The sequence below is a fragment of the Nelumbo nucifera genome, chromosome 2 (assembly GCF_055504915.1).
Source record: "Nelumbo nucifera cultivar China Antique chromosome 2, China Antique-T2T, whole genome shotgun sequence".
NCBI classification, from domain to species: Eukaryota; Viridiplantae; Streptophyta; class Magnoliopsida; order Proteales; family Nelumbonaceae; genus Nelumbo; species Nelumbo nucifera.
In genome coordinates, this window is record NC_142650.1 from 59,789,129 (window position 1) to 59,813,872 (window position 24,744).

The 24,744-nt window shown below is 36.1% G+C and overlaps 1 protein-coding gene, 1 non-coding gene and 1 pseudogene across 5 annotated transcripts; 2 read left to right on the plus strand and 1 right to left on the minus strand.

Annotated features, from left to right (window-relative positions):
* Positions 1-313: 313 nt before the first annotated feature.
* Positions 314-10,255, plus strand: LOC104612507 (putative histone chaperone ASF1A; annotated as a pseudogene). The gene is made up of 6 exons (XR_016082253.1): positions 314-561; positions 5,289-5,650; positions 5,777-5,893; positions 5,997-6,126; positions 9,588-9,703; positions 9,786-10,255. The product of XR_016082253.1 is annotated as a putative histone chaperone ASF1A (transcript).
* A 4,521-nt stretch (positions 10,256-14,776) lies between these two features.
* On the minus strand, positions 14,777-14,859 carry TRNAL-UAA (transfer RNA leucine (anticodon UAA)). The gene has a single exon. It is a non-coding gene; the product is annotated as a tRNA-Leu (tRNA).
* Positions 14,860-14,915: 56 nt separating this feature from the next.
* LOC104612506 (splicing factor U2af small subunit B-like) lies at positions 14,916-18,348 on the plus strand. Of its 3 annotated transcripts, XR_737822.3 has the most exons (7): positions 14,978-15,409; positions 15,829-15,915; positions 15,997-16,078; positions 16,245-16,371; positions 16,475-16,928; positions 17,055-17,089; positions 17,971-18,348. XR_737822.3 is itself a non-coding variant. In XM_010279940.3 (6 exons), exons 1-5 carry the CDS (start codon positions 15,173-15,175, stop codon positions 16,908-16,910), a joined length of 969 nt encoding a protein of 322 aa, XP_010278242.1. In that variant the 5' UTR covers positions 14,916-15,172; the 3' UTR covers positions 16,911-16,928; positions 17,055-18,348. The 3 variants fall into 3 exon arrangements, 2 of the variants coding, with proteins under 2 accessions (XP_010278242.1, XP_010278244.1); XM_010279940.3 differs by having other exon boundaries at positions 14,916-15,409; positions 17,055-18,348; XM_010279942.3 differs by lacking the exon at positions 17,055-17,089.
* Positions 18,349-24,744: the final 6,396 nt, after the last annotated feature.

Consider the following 24,744-nt stretch of genomic DNA (forward strand, 5'->3'; position numbering starts at 1 on the left):
TGCAGTAAAAATCGAAGAGTTCCCTAATCCCTATCATCTTCTGACTCCAGGGACGCAGGGACCCATTCAATGGAGGGTTCTGATACTCCAAACATGGGACCTGGCCCACTTGTGGCGTCTCCCAGAGAACTAGGCCCATCTGAAAGTTGCAAACTTGTAGTCATTATCGTCCTATCAATTTGGACTTTACAAGAAAAAAGATTCACTCAAGATTCAACAGTAATAAAGGAGAGATTCTCTCCGAGAAATCTCTTCATTTGCTGTATAATTCTGGCGTAGGGCTGTAAACCGGCCTCACTCTCTCGTTGTAAGTGTTGCAGCAACGGAATTTTTTTCTTATCCTTTGCTACTAAACTTAACACTCTAATTAGTAATTCCATTTTTGTTTAATCCATAAAGAGTAAGCATAATATGTAAAATTTGGGCTTCCGTTTCTCACGCTAATTTGCTTGCTCTGACCCATTATCTGTGTGTCTTTTGACCTAAGTTTTCACTGTAAAAAGAAATTTCTACTGGTGCAAAGTGCAGGGACATAAAGTCATTTTCTCTAAGCAATTCCAGGTTTGCTTATTTTCTTTCTTATAATGTTTTTGGTTTTTCAAATGTTGAGGATTCGTAAATTTGTTCAAGTTGTTTCTTTTCCTTTAAGGTTTTAGCCTTCTCTGAGTAGAAAAAACCAGGTTAATATCTTGCATGTTTTGGTGATTTAACTTTTTCTTTTGTTACTTGTCATGGGTGTAAGGGCCTTCAAGATTGTGAAATTGGTTTTTGAGAAACCATTACTGTATAAAGGCATGAACCAAGAAATTGGACTTCAGTTTTGCTAGATTTTCAAATTCTTGACAAAATGCAAATTGATCAGTCAGTTCTATCAAGATATGCTAAAAGAAAACACACTCATGTGCTCTGTCTTGCTATATGATCAATTGGAAACCTTGCATTTTCAAAAGACACTGGTAAAACCCTAGTATCAAATAGGAAGGATCATATAGTTGTGATTATATAAACTGTGTGATGCTGCAATTCAATAACGATAAAATAATATCTATGTTCATATTTTTAATCCTGTGGCAATTCAATTTTAAAATTACCATTGTCAAAACACAAATTTCAGACCCAACTTCCAAAATGGTGGGATCACAATGTTGTGATCAAAGAAAGTTTGTCTGGATAGTGCAAGCTGCTCATGTAAGCCAGTAATTTGGGCTACCTCTAATGTTCTTTAAGGAGCTTAAATGGTTAAACCTGTGTAGATATGTTTTAACAATTTGATATCCAAAAGTTGATTTTAAAAATTGGAGTTAAGATCTGTCAGAAGGTTTCAGTTCTTGATGTTGTGATCTTAAGCAGCTATTCTTATGACCTGCATTGTTGCTTTCTTCTGAACTTGAGGTTTCTTTAAGTCTTAGGGCCTTCCTCCAATTCTATTTAAGCTCATAGTCCCACTATCTCCATTCCCCTGGTAAGACTATTTTGCTTCTGAACTTCCTTTGAATTTGGTTAGAGAGATTTGTATACCTTGGTTGAAGCACTCTCATCATTCAACAAGCATTTTCCTCTTTTGTTTGTAGCTTTCCACATAAAGTCTGGCTTGGATAATTCTCTGCTGATGACCTAACCCCTATAGTCAATCCTATTCTCTTTTTCGTCCCTTAGTTTTTCTGATTCTTAAGTATCAACGTTAACTTCCAAAGAAAAAAATAAATAAGAAAAGAATAGAAGAAGGTGAAAAGAATGGCCATTGTCCCATGACTTATTTTCCACTTCAACATAATAGCTGTTCATTGCAGATATCAATACCTAATTATTCAATGCTCTAAAAGGGTCATAATGCAATGATGGTCCAGGCTATCCAGCATCTTGGGAGGGGCAGGTTGGATACAGACCTAACATTTGGAAATTCTCACAAAGTTCTTTGAACAATATATTGTAACCTAAATGAAAATCTTAAAAAAAATGCGTACTTGCGCTACTGAATCATCTAAAAAACTAGAAAAGTAGTTGGTTGTGTATGAGAATGTTCTACTAATTGGAATTTACAAATCAAAACCCATTTTGATACAACGTACTTAATGCAAAATGCTGCTTTTTTCTTCCTTTCTTATTACTAGTAAGTGTGCACGTGTTTTGCACATGGAAATTCTTGATGATGATAATGATAGGAATAATGTATCCGAAATTTTCTAAAAAAAAATCATGCATTTTTATTTTTCACTATTAATCGGATGCAAATTGCAAAATCTGAATCTGATTACGTAAGCACCTCAAATTGGGCTGCAAAGTTTCGGATATCATTGACAGGCCTATCCACTTGGCTGGACTCTTCTTTTTGTAATGTTTCATCTTCTTAGTGTATATTTTTTTTGTTCATTTATCAAAAATAAATGTAAGATTTAAAGAGAGGGAATTGAATGGGATGAAATTTGTAATTCAAACTACATTTTAAACCTCACAATTAAATAGTGATTAAATTCAAGAAATGGGTATTTTAGTCAAAAGAAAGTTCTACAATCTTATTCGTATTTTTAATAGTAGTGTAAATATAGAGTTATAGATGTATTCAAATTTTTCTATATATATATATATTTTTATTTTTCTGTGTGTAAAAATAATATTGTTATATACACTCATTTTTATTTAACATGATAAATATGCGATATAATACATGTGCCCAAATGTTTTTTGTAAAATTTATGTATTTTTTATTTTTTGTGTTTTATAATTTATTAATTTTTATTATTTAATTATGACATTAAAGGTTGACAGATTTGATCCAACAGTTGAACTATTGATCTCTGCTAAACAGGAAAATAATTTCATTTTTTGTTAGGTTTAGAATATGTATTTCATTTTCATCATCAATAAAAATAATTCTTTTTTATTACACTTGTTTTTTTTTAATCGTATTAATAAAAATATCACAAATGTGTCTACTTTTTTCTATATTTTTGTAATTTTCTATATTTATTTCTATTTAAAAATTTTATTATATAACTATGATTCCATGGGTTGGCCAATTTGATTCAGATGGTTAAATTGCTTAGTCATCACTTGGATAAATAATGGTTTTGTTATTGAGTAAGTTTTAAAATATAAGGGTTTATATTGTTAAAAGTATTGGACATGGATCTAATTAGTAGCATTTATTAGTGAAAAAATAACTTAAATATGAGATTTAATAAGAGAGAATGAGAGTTAATACCTTAAATACAAGAGTTAACGAGAGGCTATTAAATGAGGTGAAAGGCATTAATTAAAATTACATTTTCAACCTTCATAATTAGAGATGGGCTAAATAACAAATGTGGGTTAGTCGAGAAAAAATCCACATCCTCATTCGTACTTTTATAATAGTATAGATTGTTGACTAAAGTACTGAACAAGGAGGGTTTCACTCCAATGCTGAACAATTGATTGTTAAATCAAAAGTTCACATATCCATGTATGATATACACAAGTTCTTGGTGGGTATCTAATTATTTTAACTTCATTGTGGTTAATTTTTTTGATAATAAAGAAAATTTACATTAAAATGAAAAAGAGGATACAGTATCAGGTTATAATGAATCATAGAAAAGAAAACAGAGTAAAAGGTAATGCCAGCTCCTTCCAAATAAAGAACAACAAAGAACACTCTAAAAATCTAAACCCAAAGAAAAAATAAAAGGTACCACCACCTACAACCAGAAATTCCCTCAATCATCTTCTGACAAAAGTGTTACAAAGACAACAAAGCCACTCCTATGCCCATGCCATTTTGTTGTAGTTATATGGACAATATTCAATAATAAAGTATACTCAAAATGTTATAAATGGAATAATGGAACTAAATTTTTACAAAGATTCCAACTACAGGATTTAGATAAGCCCAGGAAAACTGTCATAGGTTTGACTTTGCCATCATGTTATGACAGTTTTTTTCCCAGATCTGTTCTGCTCAAGTTGCAGTCTAGGCCTCAACTTCACGTGGTGTTTTTCCTTTTATGTTACTAGAATATTCTCTTTTTTTTTCCATTTCCAGAATCCTAGTTCAACTTTTTAGAATGATGTAGAGAAAGGTTATGGAATGGCTTAGGAGGACCATTGGTAAGTCTTTCTGCAAAACTGCTATGTTGCACAGATATTTCGAAAGTTAAATGTCAAAGAACCCTTGATGAAACATGTCAGGTTCAAATACCTATGAAAAATATGGTACTTATACTTCAAATTCTTCTTATTTCTGGTTTATGTTCACAAGCGTTTCTGCATATCCACTACACTGCACATTTTCTATGTCGATAAATTGAAACATGCTGGGTTCCAATATTGACACAGGTTCTATTGTGGGTTATTCCAGTTACTCTTATTTGTTTACCTTAAGTGCCCATACAATAGACTAGCATACAAGTATGCATATAAAGTATGGAATAGCATGTTCATCCTATCTGGAACAGTTTGTTATGTATTCATGTTATATATCTTCTAATTGCCCCTGTATTAGTCTTACCTATGTGGTGTAGCATAAAGGTTTCATATATGCTATATATTTATGCTTGATATTACATTTTCCTTTCTTAATATGGCTAGTGCTATAGGTTATTGATTTGTGGTAGTTGTTAGACATTTTCTTTCAAGAATCCAGTGATTTCTATCTGAAAGCTGCAGCTCAGAAAAAAAAAAATTGTTCCTTGATAGCGTAGATATTCACAGACTTGGGTGGATTCTTTGATAATGATATTTAAAATTTACACATCTCTAAACCTCCTAATACTCATCAAATAATCTGGACCATGGTATGTGGAACAATATGTGAATCATTTTCTCTAGGTCACAGCATTTCAGCTAGGTGATAAAATACACATGTTGCATGTATGCAATCTTTTGCATGCTAGAGTTTATGAAGGTAGATAGAAGTTTGGGGTCAGTTTAATAATTGAATTTGGAGTCTATGAAGGGATATATATGCCCTTATTTTTATTCTATAAATGGTCATTACAATCGAAATTTTGGAATTGATTCAATGGATGAAATTGTTTGAAGTTGCAAGCAAGTCTGATCTTCTCTCTCTTTTTTGTCTCTTTATCCGTAAAGGTGCAAAATTCTCTTTCTCCTCCACTCAGATTTGAATATCCTTTTTTTAATAACTCAGGTTATGTTTTCATACCATCATAAGAGAATTGTATGATTTGTCTCCTATTCATCCTATGTCACATTTGGTCTTTAATTTTAAAGACAATACATTGATTATCATCAGAATTCATGAATTCACTCTTTCAAAATGGTTGCATGTTTTATCTTTTTAAATGCAGATTTAAATCTCTCAAAGGACAAATACCGTTTGACTACTGGAAATGCTGAAGGAACTTTAGATATGAAAAGTCTATAAGAAGCCACATTAATCAAAAGTTATAGGTTTCCTGCTTCTTATCTTTTCTCTTTTGCCTATACTTACATAGTACCTGTTGTCCATCCCACCCCCATCTTGCTTCCTATCATTGTATTCATTTAGCAAGATTTAGTTTGATAAATAAACTTCTGTATTTTCATGTCATTTTTTACATCCCTGTTGATTTGTGCCAGTACTGTACCATGTGAAGCGAAAAGTAGAAATTAACCTTTTTGTGAGGTTCTTCTACTTTTGGTACTCAAAGCTTGTAACATAAACAGGAAGGCATGTTTTAATCTGAGCCATATTTTTTTATTAAATATTCTCCTTTTTGACACAAAGAGTTTAGTTTTAACAAGGGTTTAGTTTAATGAAGTTTCTTTATCCTGAAGTTTTCTATTCCTTTGCCAGTTTTGCATACCTATTGGTTGAACTAGTTTTGTGCTACTTGAAATGGGAAGGAGCAACTAAACTTTTATTCAAGGGTTTCTACTTTTGGTGCTTGAAGCTCATATCATCAATGGAAAGGCATGTTTAAAATTGAGCCACTTTTAAATAAAATCTTTGTTGACATGTGGAATTTAGTTTTAACAAGTTTTTCTGATATAACTTGTCATCAATCTATTTGCAGTGTGGATGTTTGATCCAAGCCATGAGTGCAGTGAATATAACAAACGTAACTGTTCTAAACAATCCAGCGGCATTTCTCAACCCTTTCCAGTTTGAGATTTCTTACGAGTGCTTGAGTCCTCTAAAAGATGGTACCACATTTTCGTCTATCATTGCATACATTCTGCATGATCATGCTTAGTCCCAATAATAACTTGCATTACTTAATAATGTTCAACCAGATTAAGCATTAATTAAGCTTGAGCTTTTGCCATTGGCCATTGAATCTTTATTTGAAGTACTGACATGATCAACGTTCATGGTAAGGGTAAATCATAACTTATGAGTTTTCCTGTTTTAGGAATTTTTGTTATTGTTTACAGTCCATATAGCTCCACTTAATGTTTGCATATTCTTGAACCAAATGGCTTTATTTCATCTAAACAATCTTTTTTGTTTTTTTTTTTTTTGAAAAAGGTAAAGCAATTTTATTAGAAACAGAACCAGAATACGGAAAGGCCCCCAAACAAGAAACCTGGAGGCCAAGAACCCAGAATTACATTACAAATTTAACAAACTACCAGCACTAAGCTGGGCTCCCAATACCCTAGACTGGAGACCTTTCACAGCTGCAGTCCAAGAGACTTATTTTCCAAAGGAACAGGAGATAGTCTACATCCTTGGATCTATTTTGGAAAGTTCTTCTGTTTCTTTCTGTCCATATGGTACTGATCACTGCTTCAGGAAGAGAGGACCATACACTTTTTTCCATCTTGGACAGGCCTTGCAGTTCCCAGCACCACATTGGATCTAGTACAGTAGCTGGCATGACCCAAGAAAGACCCAAAGAAGAAAAAAAGTGCTCCCAGACTGCAATAGAAACAGGGCAATGCAGAAATAAGTGGTTGCTGTCTTCTTCCACTTGATCACAGAGAACACATAACATGTCCTGGAGCTGAATCCCTCTTCTCTCCAGATTCTTTTTGGAGAGGCACTTATCCAATGCTACAGCCCAGACCAAGGCGTTTATTTTAGAAGGGGCAACTGTTAAATTCCTGGCAAAAGACTTCACTGAGAACAACCCATCTGTGCCCCAGATCCAACTCCAGGAGTCCTCTTCTAACAGATTGAGAGTCTGGTTGGACAACATCTCCAGCAGCTCTGCCACTTGATCAACTTCCCAGTCCTGAAAATGTCTTTTGAAGGAAGGGCACCAGGAGCAGATATTACCTCTTACTTGACAGAAGTCAGCCACCAAAGCTTCCTGGTTCTCTGCAATTTGAAATAACTCTGCTAATGGCCTGTTGCTACACTAGTTGTCCTTCCAAAAACATACTCTTTGACCACTCCCCAGTTTTAATGATAAACCTCTACTTAGCAGTAGAAACAATTCCATTATTTTCTTCTAAAGAGAGCATCCCAGAGAGGGGACAGAAGAAGTAGTTACCCAATCACATCTGTCTGTATTATGTTTGGCTGCCACTAGGTTCCTCCACCAACTTTCCCTTTCTTTACCAAATCTCCAGATCCACTTACCCAAAAGAGCCTTGTTGAAAATTTTCATCTTCCTAACCCCCAGACCTCCTTTTTGTTTTGGAGCACAAACTTGACCCCAGCTGACCAAGTGGATCTTCTTTTCTCTTCCCACTCTTTCCATAAGAACTCCCTCTGCAAATTTTCCACTCTTTGGGCCACTTTCATTGGAATTGGGAAAAGGGAGAGAAAGTAGGAGGGTAGATTTGATAAAGAATTCTTGAGAAGGGTAATTCTACCTCCCAAAGATAAGTATTTGGTTTTCCAGGAGGCCAGCTTCCCTTCTAATCTTTCCACCACAGGCTCCCACACTAAGGAAGAAGTGCATTTAGCTCCCAGACGAAGACCTAGGTAGATAGTTGGCAGAAAACCAATTTGGCAAGCTAGGACCTCAACTAGGGCTTCTAAATTCTCTATTCTTCTAACTGGAATTAATCTACTCTTGGCCCAGTTGACTTTCAAACCTGACACAACGTCAAACCAACACAGCACCCCAAGAAGCACTCCCAGCTGCTCCACATCAACATCAATGAAGCAAAGGGTGTCATCTTCAAATCAGAGCATGCATTTGAACCTTTTCCATTACACAAATAAATAGGAGGGAGAAGGGGGGTCCCCTTGCCAAAGACCTCCAGAACTCTTGAAGAAGTCAGCCGATTGACCATTTACAAGAACTGAGAATTTTGGAGAGGTGATGACCTCCAATAGTCATTAAATGGTGATGATTATTTTCATTTCAGCTCAACTTTGTTTTTTACCAGATTTCTTGGAAAATCATCATCATCTAAGAATCCCCCAACTGTCAGAATAAGCTCAAAACAATATTATAGATTGTAGAATATGTTAACATGTATTTCAAGTAGGTTTCACCAGGTCAACATTTCTAAGAACTAGTCAGCATAAAAACTGGTTTGACTGCTGGTTCCCAGTTCTAACAGTCCAAGTCTGGTATGGTCAGAATCAGACAACACTGGAATTTATATTCTTTAACTAGTTCCTGCCAATCTGACAACATTGGCGTGGGCCTCTGGATAGATCATCAAAGTGTTTCCTTAAGCCTTTTGTCAAGGCATTAACCTGACACACTTTTTTGGCAGTGATTTAGTGCTCTATTCTTTTAAAACATAACAAAGGCCTTCTATTACGTAACCTTGGGACTTAAATGCTCGATTGTTATATTAAGAAACCATTTATTCATTAACTCGTTGTACTGAAATTTACTTTCTTGTCCTCCTGATGCTTGCTCCTTCCAATTGTATTCCCCTTGTATATACATTGATGACAACATCCATGACAGTGGAAGAGTTTGAACTTTATTTAATGGGCACTAGTGATGTTAGCACCATAGCCCCTTGTACTCTATATAGGGTCTGAAAGTGACAAAATTAGGATCATTGTCTTGTACAAAATGGATGTTTGGGATTGAAACCCAGGACAATTGAGGAGAGCATGGTGGCTTTGTACCAAAGTGTTTACAGATCTATTTGATGAATCTTCCTAAGCAACCATAACTACTGTTCTCCTTTATGCTTATACTTATTTTTTCCCTTTGTGTTGACTTAGTCAATTTGGTTGTATCTAGAAAAGAGAGTGTTTAGCAATCTTAATTTCTCAGAACATGTTATGTTTCTTATACTCATCATATTAGTCAATTTGGTTGCCATAGCTATCTTCAGAGTTGCCATTGATAAAGAGAGGCAAGGTTTGGAAGCCTTCGTTCACGTCAATGCTTATCTTTTTTGCTCCATGGGGCTACACAACGGGGGTAGCCTATCCCCCAACCCATAACCCCTCCAACCCTGATGCAGGCGGGATTTGATCCCAAGCCTCCGCTACAACCACTTGGAGACCTTACCAACCAGTCAGTTGGCACCTTGCACATCAATATTTACCAAAGGAAGAAAGAAAAGAAAATCAAATTAGACTCCATTCTTTAAGAGCAATGCCAGCATTGGCAAATAAAATGCCGATTATACAATACTTCAGACTGTTCTGCACTTAATTTGTAAAGTTTTACAATTCAAAGCATAATGCTAATTATAGAGGGCTCATATATTGACATATTCCATTTTCTGTACAGATTTGGAGTGGAAACTCATATATGTTGGGTCAGCAGAGGAGGAGACCTATGATCAACTCCTGGAAAGTGTATTCGTGGGGCCTGTTAATATTGGCAATTACCGCTTTGTCTTCCAGGCAAATGTTGTGCCTTGTGACTCCTTATACTAACCCTTAATCATGGAATAGTTATTTTACATTTCTTTCAATCTGTTGCCAGGCTGATCCACCCGATCCTTCAAAGATCAGAGAAGAGGATATCATTGGTTTAACGGTGGTGCTGCTGACTTGTTCTTATCTTGGACAGGAGTTCATTAGAGTGGGATACTATGTGAACAATGACTATGATGATGAGCATCTGAGAGAGGAACCACCCCCAAGGGTGGTTATTGACCGGGTCCAGAGAAACATCTTTGCTGAGAAACCCCGGGTAACCAAGTTCCCCATCAACTTCCATCCAGAAACATAGTGAGAGAAGAGAACAACCTCCACCTCCCTCTTAGCCAATTTTTGTTACTATTAAGGTGAAGGGGTGAAAAGATTCATATACCCAGTAACAGAGGAATTCAACAATTCTTGTGCACAATTGCTGATGTAAATATATTTCAGCCAATCATCTATTTAAAGCTTCAAAATATCAGTCACCCCCATGATAATACAGACACTAAAGTTATTTTTATTTTTCCTTTATGAAGCTTCTGACTAAAGTAGATAGTATTTTTCTTGTTTACATTTCGATAAGTGTCCCAATTTCTGTCCTTGGCAGTTTCTGGTTGTCCTGATCAAGGGTGTTATCAAGTTGAGCTTGACTCAAAAACACAGAGCCAGAAACTTGATTCGGGCTCGAAGATGACTAAGTCAATTATAAATACTATAAATAAAAATATATTATTAAAATCAATTATTTGTAAGTTTATTTATTTTATAAATAAGTTAATATAAAAAATTAAGGGATTTTTGGACTGCAATCCCCCTCAGAAATCTAATTTGCAGCCCCCTCCTAATCTACCAGTAACCCCCTATAAACCACATCCTGCTCATGAATTTGGCATTAATCCACGGGAAGGATTCAGTCCACCCCTAGTCTATTAGTAACTCCACCTAGGGGTGGATTGAATGGTAAAAACCCCAAAAATTAATGTATATTTATATTGTAAATACAAACATATTAAAAAATTAGTATTTTATTATGAGCTCAGTTAGGCTTGTAAGCCATTAACTTGAACTCAGCTTGACCAACTACTTGATTCAACTTGAACTCAATTACTTGAGAGCTGAGCCTGAGTAGCTCACGAGTAAGCTCAGCTTGCTTACACCCCTAGTCCTAATCCTCTTCCATAATCTATCGACTATTAATAAGGGAACGGCACCTTTTTTCAAAAGATTAGTCCTTTTATGTTCATAGATGCATTCAAGGTAGATATTTTATATGTGTTTTCCACTTTAAATTCTAAGCTTCATACTTAATTTCACTTATTTATCTTTTTATATCCATTTTAATTTTAAGTCTTGAAAGAATGTGAAATGGTCGATTTTGTTTGTAACAGATCATGCCATCTTGATCCTTGTTGTTTTACTATCAATCGTGCTTCCAACAGTTAAGCATACATTTGATTAGGAACTTTCATTATGATATGATGTTTTAGAAGTTTGGGTCCTATTCGGGGATAGCTCAAATGTTATGACTAACTTAATGATATCACAATGATTTCCCTCACTAATCAAAGGTTCTTGATCCACCACTGGATTAGATTATTCCATACATACACATTTTAAAATCTCAAATATGTTTTTTTCTTTTACAATAATAGGATATCATCATCTAAGCCTTATCCCAACTATTCGAGGTTGGTTACATGAGTCTTGTTTCACCATTCTGTTATGTTTAATGCATGGTTTTTAAAAATGGAACGGTGATCGAACTGGTCAGGGGTTCGGTTACTGGTTCGAACGATCCGACTGTTAGACCCAAATGGTCGGCCCATTCTGACAAAAAAATTAAAAATTAAAAAACGGTTCGAACGGTTAATCAGCCGGTTCAGTGATTTGTTGACCAAAATCAACGGTTTTGGGGAAAAAACGGTTTTGGAGGAAAACAGAACCGGTCAGGTGACCAATTCCCGGTTTTTCCGGTCTGGTTCGGTTTTGAAAACAGTGGTTTAATGTCATAAAAAGGGCAACCAATGCATGAGGCTCTTGCTAGTGCACAAGTCATCTTGAGTGCAAAGTTTACTTCCTTTTTTTCAATATAAACTTTGCTCTCATTTTGGGTGCAAAAATGCCTTGAAATTTGTGAAAAATGTCACTTTGAGTACATACATGCATTCTTACCAAACGGAGCCAAATCTGAACAATGAAAATGCCATTATTCAATGTTGGTACTAGCTATGTGGGGTGGGTGTAGACTGGGAACATCCCTAACTTCTAGCATGGAGATCACATCTGCACCCCACAGAGGGTGCCCCACAAACGCCCCACATGCATATCTCAGCATACATTGGGAATATCTCCGAAGTTGTCATGAAAAATATTCCTAATACACGGTTGAGATATGCTGTGGGACGTTTGTGGGGCACCCTCTATGGGGCACAGATGTGAATTCGCTTTTTTTTTTGCACAAAATTGTGTCAGATTAATCTGCTGGACAAAAGACATTGCTGGCCACATCAACACAACCACACATTAGAAAAATCTCCCATGAATGGACACTTCCCACAAAGGAAATAGAGTGTGTAGTGTAGGAATCAGGGAAAGTCCAGTAGTCCAACTCCAACCCATGCAATCTTAACGCCAAACAATCCAAAACATAGCTAGAATGCTGCAAAAGAAAGAAACAAGGGGAGCTGAAACGCTTCTAGTGTTAACTTTGATAAGTGGAGTGTTTTGGCAATTGATCTTCTCGTCTAAGTACCCAAAGAGACACAAATGGAAAGGAATTTGAGCTAGGAGGAGACGTCCGTAGAGCTTTGGAGCTTGTGAGGTCTCCTAGCTCAATCTGATGTTAGATAAGGCATCTTTTGATATATATATATATATATATATATATATAGGCCTGTAAACGGTATTCAAAAATACAAATTCGAATTTGAGATTTGGTACAATCAAATTGAATTCGGATAATTTAAATTGGATATTCGGTCGAATTTGAATATTAATTTCTTACCAATTAAATTATCGGTTTGAATTCGGATATGCATTAATCCGATCCGATAAATATCTGAACCGATATATATATATATATAATGAAGCAAACATGAAACATTTGAACCTCTCTGAATCTCTAATCTCTCTCTCTTCGGTCTCCATCTCCTTGCAAACCCTAACCCTAATCCTCCCTCCTCCGTTATCGTTGTCGTCGCCCGAGCAACCACACCGACTACACCAACAACTTGACAGTCGAGTACCGATCACCGACCACCACCCCTCATCCTCTGCCTCTCTTCACTTCTTCAGTTCTCTCTCATATCTCATCTAATCATCTTCTCCTCTATCTCTTATCTTTCAAATCTTGATTCATTATCACAATCGCTCGAGCAACCACCATCACCAACAACAACATCAATGACGACGATCAAGTGACAGTAGTCTTGACAGAAACCACCATTGCCGATGACAACCATCATCTTCTCCTCTATCTATCCTTTGCCGCACTACCATCATCAGTGACAGTAGTCTTGATGGCAACCACCATCATCTTATCTCTCTCCTTTGTCGTCATTGCACTGCCATCACCGCTCACTGGCCACCATTACTATCGGTCGAATTCGAATCGAATCGAATATTCAATTTGATAATCAAAATTAAATTCGAACTCAAATATTTGATATCCATCGGATATCAAATCAAATTTGAATATTAGTGTTAATGATCGGTTTCGAATTCGAATCTATCCTGATTTGATTCAAATTCGACCCATTTACAAGCCTACCTAATGGACAAACACAGATCTATTGACCTCAATAACACTAGCCACATCTGCGTGTGTATGTAACACCACAACACACGTTGGGAGCATCTCCCCGTGAATGACAATAAACAGTACAAGAGATGTTCTCAATAGATGTGTGTACACAGATCTGGGCTTTCGGCTTCCAATTGATGTCTTCTTTTTGCTTGGATTTCTCTTAGATGCTAAATGGGTGGAAACCCCTCTATTTATAAGATTTAGGCAAGAGTACTTTAGGAATTTTGGTAAGTCTTAAGACTGTGTTTACTACCTTTTCCTTCAACCCAAATACAACCCTAAGGCTGCGTTTGGAATCAATGTAAAATGTTATCAGTGTAAAAATACATTGATGATGTTTTACAGTAAACTAGAAAGTGACTGTTATTTTTTTTGAAAATAGTGATCGGTGGAAGAGTAAAGTTTTTTTATCGATAAAATCGAAGTAGTTTTTACATCAACTATCAATGTAAAACTACACTCCATCCAAACACATGCAAAACTAAACCAGAGTGTAGTTTTATGTCGATAATAATTACACCTTCTTTCCAAATGCATACAAAATCAAACCGATATAAAATTTACATTCATTCTTGATTTACATCACATCCAAATGCATTCTATAGATAGAAGTGTACAAATTGGTGTGGAACAAGGAGAATTTAGGGAGAATATGCAAGAGGGGTATTTTGATCTTTTTCTTTGTAGGATATAGGGACAAGGGTGGAATGGTTTAAGTGTCTTTTGGTATACTTGTGGAGGTATGGGTAGGTATATAATGTTGGGGAGCCTGGGGTATTTTAGGGTTTCAAGTGCGAGTGAGTGAACATATTTTGGTTAAAAAGCTTTCGATGAAAAGATTCCCATCAAGTGTACTGAGAATATAAGGTAATTTTAAAAAGTCAGCCAACCAGATTGTTTGAAATTGATTCTTTTTAATTGAAGGATTAAATGAGAGTTTGTGGAATATAGCTAGGCTTGGTTTTGACTTTTGATCAAGGTTTGGACTTAGGTTCAAAGGGGGTGCCAAATTTTGGCTTGACAAATGGTTTTTTTGGATCCAAAAAATTTAATTCTAACAATTTTAAGTGAATTATAGAATCACAAAATTCATTACAAAATTTCTCTGAAATGCCAAACGCATGCCTACTTTTTACTTTTTGAATTCCATTCTAGAAATGAACCAAAATAGTGGAATTTGAAAAGTGGCGGAATTGGCGATTTCGCTGACGCGGAAAGCCGGAAAAAAAAAACAAAAAACAAAACACTGCTGGCTATGGGGTTCGAACCCATGCGCACTTATGTGCAGAAGATCTTAAGTCTTCCCCCTTAACCTCTCGGGCAAACCAGCTGTTATGATAAGGGTATGAAGTTATATTAAAAAGTAAAATCTTACTCTCCACCGAAGAAGCATCCAGAAACAGACAACCGTTAACGGCATACAACAAAATTCCATGGGCCCGTTATACGAACCCTAGCTTAACCAATCCAAACTCCCTTCGATCCTAATTCCGGTTTCCACTTCGATCTCCATTTCCTCTACGTCTACCTCTCGCTGTAAAAGGTTGCTCCTTTTCCGATCCTTCGACAACTCGGTTCCGTTTACTCTTTTGTTATACTCTCTCTGGTTTGATCGGGATTGAGAAAGAAACCAGAGAGAATCCATGGCGGAACACTTGGCTTCAATTTTCGGAACAGAGAAAGACAGGGTAAACTGCCCGTTTTACTTCAAGATCGGGGCTTGCAGGCATGGCGACCGGTGTTCAAGGCTCCACACGAAGCCGAGTATAAGCCCTACTTTGCTGCTTTCCAACATGTACCAGAGGCCTGATATGATCACTACTGGAGTGGATCCGCAGGGCCAGCCCTTAGATCCTCGCAAGATCCAGGAGCACTTTGAGGTTGCTATTCTCCTCTTTCTTAATTCATCTTTTCCTTGTTCAAAGTTCCCTTTTAATTTTTGTGTTTAGTTTAGGGCTTTCTTTTCTGAAGGATCGTTTGGCCTTCTTCGATATCTATCCCTGTTATTCATGATATATTCTTTCTCTAAGGCTTCATTCAGCTGCCATATACCCAAAAAAAATCAGTACTTTATCGTTTCTTCTCCAAGTTTGTAGATTTATCTGAGTTCTGGATTTTATTATTTGTTGAATCATTTTAAGATGAAAAGTTTTCTTCATTCGTTTCGTGGATGTTCTCCCCTTGTCGGATTGTATGTTCTGTAGCTCTGTGCAATGTGGAGGATCCGTCATAGGCGTTAGAGTTGTGTAGTATTTATTTCTCTGCTGGAAGTATTTCTTATTACTTTTTGTAATTGCAGGATTTCTATGAAGATCTGTTTGAGGAGTTAAGCAAGTACGGGGAGATTGAAAGCCTGAATATTTGCGACAATTTGGCTGATCACATGGTGAATTTCTTTGAATTGCTGCAAATTTCATTTTACTTGCTGAACATTATATGCCAATCTCATTTCATTATACGTGCACAGGTTGGTAATGTCTACGTTCAGTTTAGAGAGGAAGAACATGCTGCCAATGCACTTCGAAACCTTACAGGGAGATACTATGCAGGTTTTTTCTTAACTAAATGTAGCGGTTGTCTACAGAACATTCTAATATAATATTCAATATGTGCCAACAAATTCTTTCAAAATCTGTACTTCTAATCATGGTGATCTGTTTAATTGATATTTCCGTTGCCCTACCAGCTGGGTACTGAAAGAGTGAAATATTTCAGGGCGTCCAATTATTGTGGATTTCTCCCCGGTCACGGATTTCCGTGAAGCCACATGTAGGCAATATGAGGAGAATACTTGCAATCGAGGTGGTTATTGCAACTTTATGCATTTGAAAAAGATTAGCAGGTAAATTATGGTGATTACTCAAGCCCTCCATTTCTTTTGCAACCAATAATTCCAGTGGTGCTTATTCTTTGGCATCTGATGCATTTTGTTTCATCATTGTCAGGGAGCTGAGGAGGCAGTTGTTTGGGAGATACAGGCGAAGGCACAGTCCCGGTCACAGCAGAAGCCGAAGTCCCTACAAGCATCGTAGTTATGAGGAGCGTTCTCATGGAGGTCGTGGTTATGGTAGATGGTATGATGACAGGGATCACCACTACCATGATGATAGGGGAAGGAGACCTAGGAGCCGAAGCCCTGGGAGGAAGAGGGGAAGAAGCAGAAGCCCTGGGGGGAGGAGAGATAGGAGCCCCATCAGGGAAGGTAGTGCTGAGAGAAGGGCTAAAATTCAGCAATGGAACCGGGAAAGAGAACAGGCTGAATCTGCTAACAAGGATAACAATTACAGTACTTCTAACAATGAAAGCAATGGGTATGATCCACATGGAGAACAGTACTATGAGCAGCAGCAGCCACCACAGAAGGGAGGATATGGCTACTGAGCCAGTCGACTATTTCTGGTTTGTCCCTTTCTCTTGTCAATTGAAACTTTCCTCCTGCTTTTGGGGAAAAAGGTTGCATTTCTTTTTTACAAAAACCACCCACATTTACTAAATATAGCTTACAGCCCATTTTCCACTGTGCAGGTGGTGTACAGGTTCACAGTTCTGTGATATGGCATGTAAAACCCTTTTTCCCCTTTCCCCCTAACCACCACAACAGTGCGTGACTTGTGTGTTTTAAGGCATGCTTTATTGTTGTGAAAGACCCTTAATTCTTTTCTATTAACCACACACGACCCTACTTTTTTCTTTTAACCACATTAGAAAACCCTACCAAGAGTCAACATACATAGTTAATTATTTTCTTTTAACGTATATACTATAAGAAGATTAATGATAAGTGAGAAGTAACGTCAACATTCAACAGCATTGTTATGAAGAGATTGCACCGTAACTCAAGGCTTCCCTTGGGACAGTGGAGCTCAAGGAAAGGCTTCAAGTGGGGTCACACACCAAAATATGAGGCATATAAAGTGCATGCATAAATAATATAAGGTTCTTGGTACATAACAGTATACTTCTTTGCTCAAACTAGCATTGCATTTTTTTTATTATGTTCAAGATTTCAGTTTTTTAAATCGTTTTTCTGTTCAAGATTTCTTTTTTAAATCATTTCTCTGCTCTACAATAATAGAAGCTTATGAGTCGGAAATCTAGTCCTCAGGTATCAGTAATTGCCGATGCTTAACCTCGCATGTTGCCCTCTATATTCAGGTCTTAATAAGTATCAGTTGCTATAAAAGGTACCAGATTGCATCTATTGCTTTTGCTTGCATGTGTGTGTATGCTTGATCAAATTGATCTTCTCTGTGACTACTGCACATCCAGGATAGCAAACAACCAAGTTCCCATGGTTCTATGTGGGGTTGATCTTCATATGTTTTTTCTTTCCCAGAAAAGTTGTGGTCTTACATACTTTGAGTTTTGCAGGTTCAGGTATCCCTGCTTCTCAGGATCGAGCCTTGTTTATACAGCAGCTTACCATGAAATTTGTTTACAGGTTGTTTGCGTAGCAGCGGGGTGAGTTTACAGGATATACAGACTGCGTGCATTGAACATGGTGGAAAGATTGTCAGAAGAGCATGGTCAATCTCCGAGAACATATACCAAGAGAAGTTCTCATTTGGAAGGTGAGGTCTGTGTATTGTACATCCTGTTCTAATAGATTGCAGGCTTTCAGGTTCCGGAAGCAAGTGTCACGAATTCTCCGATTCATTTCTTCAGACGGTTCCAGCTACAAGTACTTTTGGAATGGAGTTTTGTTATTTAGGGAATGTTGTTAAATCGTTTAATGCTTTAATGTTCAAAAAAAAAAAAAACATTGCTATAGAACCCTGTTGACATCAAAAGATGGCTGGCATACTCGTTGTTTATTCTATATTCTTACTGCTGCATCAAGCTTTTTTTTTTATAATTTTTACCGTGGTATGGATTTTGTTACTCGACGAGTGAGTGGTTGGACTAGGGGTGGCAAATGGGTGGATTGGGTTGGGTTGACCCACCAACCCACCATGACCCATCATCAATGCTTGGTAAAGGATCATTAACCCGCCTTAACCCCGACCCACCCATATTGACCCACTTGATCCATTCATATTGATCCTTACTCACCCTCACCTATGAATACAAAAACGGGTCGGATCGACCCATACATCCAAAAGTAATAATGCCAAGAAAACTCTATTAAGGATACTGTGGCAGAAGTGCGTCGGGTCACCCGTATACCCGAAAATAACGATGCCAAGAAAATAATATCCATCAAGGATACCATGTGGTAGAAATGACCTCTGCCAGGAATGTCATGCGGTGGAAATTGAGCCGACTCGTGTAGCCGAAAATGCAAAAATTATGGAGAAAAATAGCAAAATAATTTTGCAGAATATGTAAAAAAGGCAGTAATATTGCAAAAAATTCAGGAAAAAAATACAAAAGATTTCAGAAAATTGCAAAAAAATGCTAAACTTTTGTAGAAAAATGCAGAAATTTCACAAAAAATACAGAAATAACAGAAAATTGCAAATATTATGCAGAAAATGAAGAAAAATAACAAAAAATTGCAAAAATTATGTAGACAAATCACAAATACCAGAAAATTGCAGAAAAATACCAAAAAAAATGCAGAAAATATCACAAAATAGCAGAAAATGCAAAAATTATTTAGAAAAACAGCAAAAACTTGTAGAAAATGCAGAATGTACCACAAAATAGTATAAAATTGCAGAAAACAGCAGAAAAATATCAAAAATTCAAAAAATGCAGAAAATACTAGAAAATACCAGAAATTTGCAGAAATGCAGAAAAATAGCAGAACATTGCAAACATTATGCAGACAAATAGCAGAAAAATACCACAAAATAGAAGAAAATTGCAGAAAATACCAGAAAATTACAGGAATTGCAGAAAATGCTAGAAAATAACAGAAAGTTGCAGAAAATGCAAAAAATAACAGAAAACTGCAGAAAATATCAAAAAAATGCAGAAAATGCCCCCCTCCCCCCCATTTGAAAAACCTCTTTTTCCACTAATAGAACTTGAAACTTCTAACATTTTCAACAAAACCTACAAAAAACATGCAAACATACAATTGAGGTGTATGACAAAAAATACATATTTCATATTGTAAGTGTATGAGAAACAGGGTCCTAGCCATCCTTCTCAGTTTGATTTAGATAGGAATAGGAAAGGGGATTAAAATCAGCAAGAATGAGATTTCATTCCCAATGGAGGGGCAGCTGGGCAGGGAATGGGCATTCTCCCAAATGGGGGAATATCATTCCAGCAGGAATAATAATGAGATTCTGATTCCACCCAACCAAACAGTTAGAATCGAAATAGCCCATTCTAATTCCGATTCCAGGCCCCTATTCCTGCAAACCAAACAGGGCCTGAATTTTCAACCAAATACTTCTTTTGATGGGTGATGACTATCCTAATAATTCAATGCTTAATCTTTCTGTAAGGCTTTGAGCTGTTCTCATCCAAGAGTTAATGGGAACTCACTGGTTGTAGGTGATCTAAGTGGTATTGCTTGAAAATGCTTGAAAAAAAGCTAAAAAGAATTCTAGTAAAACACCATGAGAAGGTTATGATTTTACTTATTTTCGATCCATTTTTTATATGCACATTTCTAGAACCCTTGAAGCTAATAAAGACATCAAATCATTCAATTGAATAGAACCCGAGAAATTGAATTGGAGTGTCTTCTTACAAAGCAACCTTGTTTACTCCATTTTACATTCACCCAACAATGATAAAAGCATTCAAAGACAAGCTAATGTTGTTTCATGGTTTAACTTACCAAGTAGAAGGCCTTTTTTGAGTCACACCTAAACCGGCTCTGTTACATCTGCTTTGCAGAGCCACTATCACTAAATTTCCATCATACATGTTTCAATTAATGGTGTTCAAGGAACTGTTTTCAAATACTGACTTGATCAACCTCTGCACCTTGCATCTAATAGCATCCAAGAGTGTAGGCTTACAAGCAAACCCTTTGCTTACCTTAGAAAACATGTCAATTAATTAAATCTTATTTTAGTTTTCAATCTTAATATAGTTTTGCCAGGTCTCCTCCAAAAGAACTTAATATACCTTAAAAAATTTAATATAGTTTTCAAACAGGCCTCAAACTCAATAGGTCAAGTCCGGATCTCCTCCCAAAGAAGTTTGTATCCACACATATCTTGCATGGAGGATATCCTAATGGGTCAGGTCTGATCCAATTCTGGGTAGATCTGAAACTCATTGATAGGTAAATGTGCGGAATCAGTTATGAACCATTAGAACTCTTGGGTCTGACCCAGATATAAATGACAATCATACTTTTTAACCACCTGTAATTTGCCAAATAACCTACTTATTCGCTAAATTAACATCTTTGGAGATCATAGTAAGGCAATATTACAAATATATCAAGAAACAAATAGGTATTAGACAAGACCCTATATCCACTTATATGAGTATAGTGCATGAAAAAAAATCCATGTGGCAATACAAAAGAAGTCCTTGTGTTTGCTGGGTAAAAGCCTAGCTCAAGGAATTAGTCCTCATAATTCTTTTTCAAGACATCTAATAATGATGTAAAATTTAGGGTCAGTTATATGAATCCTACTTTGCCAATTTCTTCTATTAAAAAATCATATCCACTGTTAATGTATTATTAGTGCTTAAACCATTTCAGATCAAAATAAGTTATATCATCGTACTTTGAAGCTTAATGGGGAATGGAGAATGAAAATGCATATATAAGAATGAGATGGCACAGTAAAGGGAGTAAATCATAGGTTGTCAACCTGATATAAAATGGAGTCTAGTTCTTCTACTTTGCATATTTTTATTCATTATTGCTCATAAAAGACAATTCAAACAATCTATGGCTTTTTTCTTGTAATTAGATCTTGATATCTTTGAAGTATTGAAACCATATAACATCTAATGGAGATAAGCTTTTCTGTATATATTAGAGCAGGACCATGGAATCAAAACAGAGGCTTAAAATTAAAACATGCATATCTTAACTACACATAATATTATCAAATCTTGGAATAGCTTTGACTTTTCAAAAACACCACACTCTTCCATTTTTAATAAATTTTTGATAGGCTGTTGTACAGTTCATGCAACTTCCGATCTCAACATTGCAACTTCCGAGGCCATCAGTACTGGGTTAGAAATCTGAAATAAGACTTAAGTTCGAATTTCTTGATCTATAATACATCCTTATTCCATACACAAGATATAAGAAAAATATAGCATCCAAAGATTTCTTTTACCAGAAGCCTTGTAGATATCACTTTAATTCAAATTAAGAGACTACAACAAAAAGCAAAATCCCATCAACCATGTGGGAAAAAAATGAATCAATATATCCTCTAAATTAAAGGAGACTACAAAAAATGATTCCAGGTAGAAACTAGAAACCATTCAATAAGAAATAGCTATTTAAGAGAGTTGAGAACTCTGATGTATCTATCCAAATCTCTGGTGTACACACGACTTGAGAACTCTGAGAAACAACAGCGATGAAAACAGTGAGTTGAGAGAATTGAGAGAACTGCGAAACTAGTAGAGAATTGAGAGACAATCTTGCTTTAATGGTGGCGAGGACGAACTTTGTTTCAATGGTGGAAACAAAGAGTTGAGAGAACTGTGAAAAAATTTCGATGGCAAGTGGCTTGAAACCCTAACACTCTCCTTGTTCAACAATTCGACAGTTCGACTATTGCAGAAGCTCCTCTCTCTACCCTCTTCTTGACCCAAGTGACCCTAACCCTTTTTGACCCAATGGGTACCCTCGACCCAACCCACCCTGACCCTATTTTCCTTGACCCTAATGGGTCACTTTACCCATATAGTCCACTGCTGAAATGGGTGGGTTTTGAAGCGGGTGGGTTGGATGGGTCAAAAGGGTCAGGGTCAAGATTGCCACCCCTAGGGTGGACTGAAAAGTTTCTTGTCTAGGATGCAATATTCCAATCAGTCGATCCAATTGCCACCATCGCTTCCACTTTGCAGGCAAGAACAGCTACCTTAACTGGATGAAAATGGGTGGTGATCAATGACCACTCCTAACTAAGGGCGGACCGGTCCCATCCAATCCAAAATCAATTTGCACGGATTGGATGGACCAACAAGGCAACAAGACATTGGATTGGACCAATTCAGTCCAAAATATTTATTAGATTGGACTGGACATGGTCCATCTGTAATAAATTTATATTGGATTGGGTTGGATTAAGCCAATATCTGGTCCATTGATATAAGATAAGAATATAGGTGTCAATGGACCAGGTTTGGGTTGAAACCAATCTAAATCAAAAGAATTTGAACAGATTGGATGGTCTGGACATTGAATTGGATAGGTCTAACATGATCCAGAATATTTATTGGATTGGTTTGGATTGGACCTGGTCCTTTTATAATGGACTCACATTGGACTGGACCAAATCCAGTCCAATTGACACCCCCTACTCCTAACATTCAATTTCCCCTACACTTATGTTCACGGGCCAAATATGCATGCCCAATTGCTCCGGTGTATCTATGTATTAAATATTAAGTCTAAGAAAAGAGGGGGTTTTTTGCCCATGTTTGGGTGTACTTATTTTAACAAGTGCTCATCAAATAAATGCTTATTCCAACAAGTTCTCATGAGTGTTCGGTGAGATGGCACTTGTTTGTTATCTCAAACAGGGGTCGTGTAGGTACATTCATAATGACTTGGCAGGCAATGCCAGGGCAGAAAGGAAATAATACTTTTTGAATAAGGACTTAAAAATAAGTCCAAAATTTGAGCCTCTGGAATATTAGGCTTATTTGTAAAGTGCCAATGAGCTGGTTGGTAAGGTCTCCTGCAAGTCGTTGCAGAGATTTGGGATCGAATCTTGCCTGTACCTGGATTGGGGGATGGGCTACCCCCATTGTGTAACCCTTTAGAAGATACCAAAAAAAATATCAAGCTTATCTCTCAAATCCAAAAAAGTACTTATTTGGTGTGGTCTTCAGTTCACCCAAAATAAGTGCTTATTTAGATAATCGCTCAAAAAAGATAAGTATTCCCAGACTTACCCTTTTATCTACTAAGAACGGATTGAAAAATAATAATAATAATAATACATGGACCCATGGAGGATGATTAATGCAAATGCGACAATTTCATAGAATTCTTCACCACATGGCCATTTTAGATTGATCACCATAGCCACTTCATCTAGCATTCAAAAATTTTTGACAAAAAACAAGGAGGCATGGATTGATCATCCACCGTTAAAAACGATTGTACAAACAATTTAAAGGATCAGAAAGTTTTTCAACACAGGTCAAGCTTAGATGATAATGATGATTTGATGTTCCCATGGGCCTAATGCAATCACAAATTTATGAGGAAAATAAATATGATACATACCTTCACTTCATCGAGGTAGTATATATATATATATATATATATATATATATATATATATATTTGTGTTTTTTATTGAGTATTCATATTCAAAACTCGTCGAAATTAATTTATGCACTACTTGATCTCCTTAGCTCTAATTTTTAAATTAAACTTTTTCAGTTATATGTGGATTAAAATATAATACGCATGATACCTTCAAAATTATAAAAAAGTTTGACAATGTTATAATTAATACATATTAATTATAGGATAATTTATGGTCTATTCCCACTCAGAAATTTTTATCGGTCTTCTAAACCCCACCTACGCCACCCCATAAATCGTGATGGTGGATTCCCTCACCTGTCACTGGTGACAACTATACAAACTCATAAAGATTATTTATGAGGTAGATTGAACAATAAACACTTGGATATAAGGTGCAACTAATATTAATGAATGCACTTGGATATAACTCTTTGTTAACTAATAAATATTAGTATATATATACATACATATATTTTAGTTTTTCTATTATTTTACAACGGTTACTAATGATATCCTAATATTTTATATAAATCATTAAAGAATGGTTTTTATGTTTAAATAAATAAATTATAATCACGTAAAACTCATTTTTATTGTTGTTCTATTTTTTAAGGAATTTTTTTTTTATTTTCTAAATTATCTATGCGTATCTTGATTTTTCATCAATATCTATGCATTTTCAAAGCGTATCTTAATACATCTCTTAAATTTACATTTCCAATATACCTTACATTTTCAATACTTCGAACCTTGATTAAATGCATGTGCATTCCCATGATTATATGCTGCATAAAAATGGGGACCCCAATCAATGAGAATTGGCAACTCTGGGTGGACTTTTTT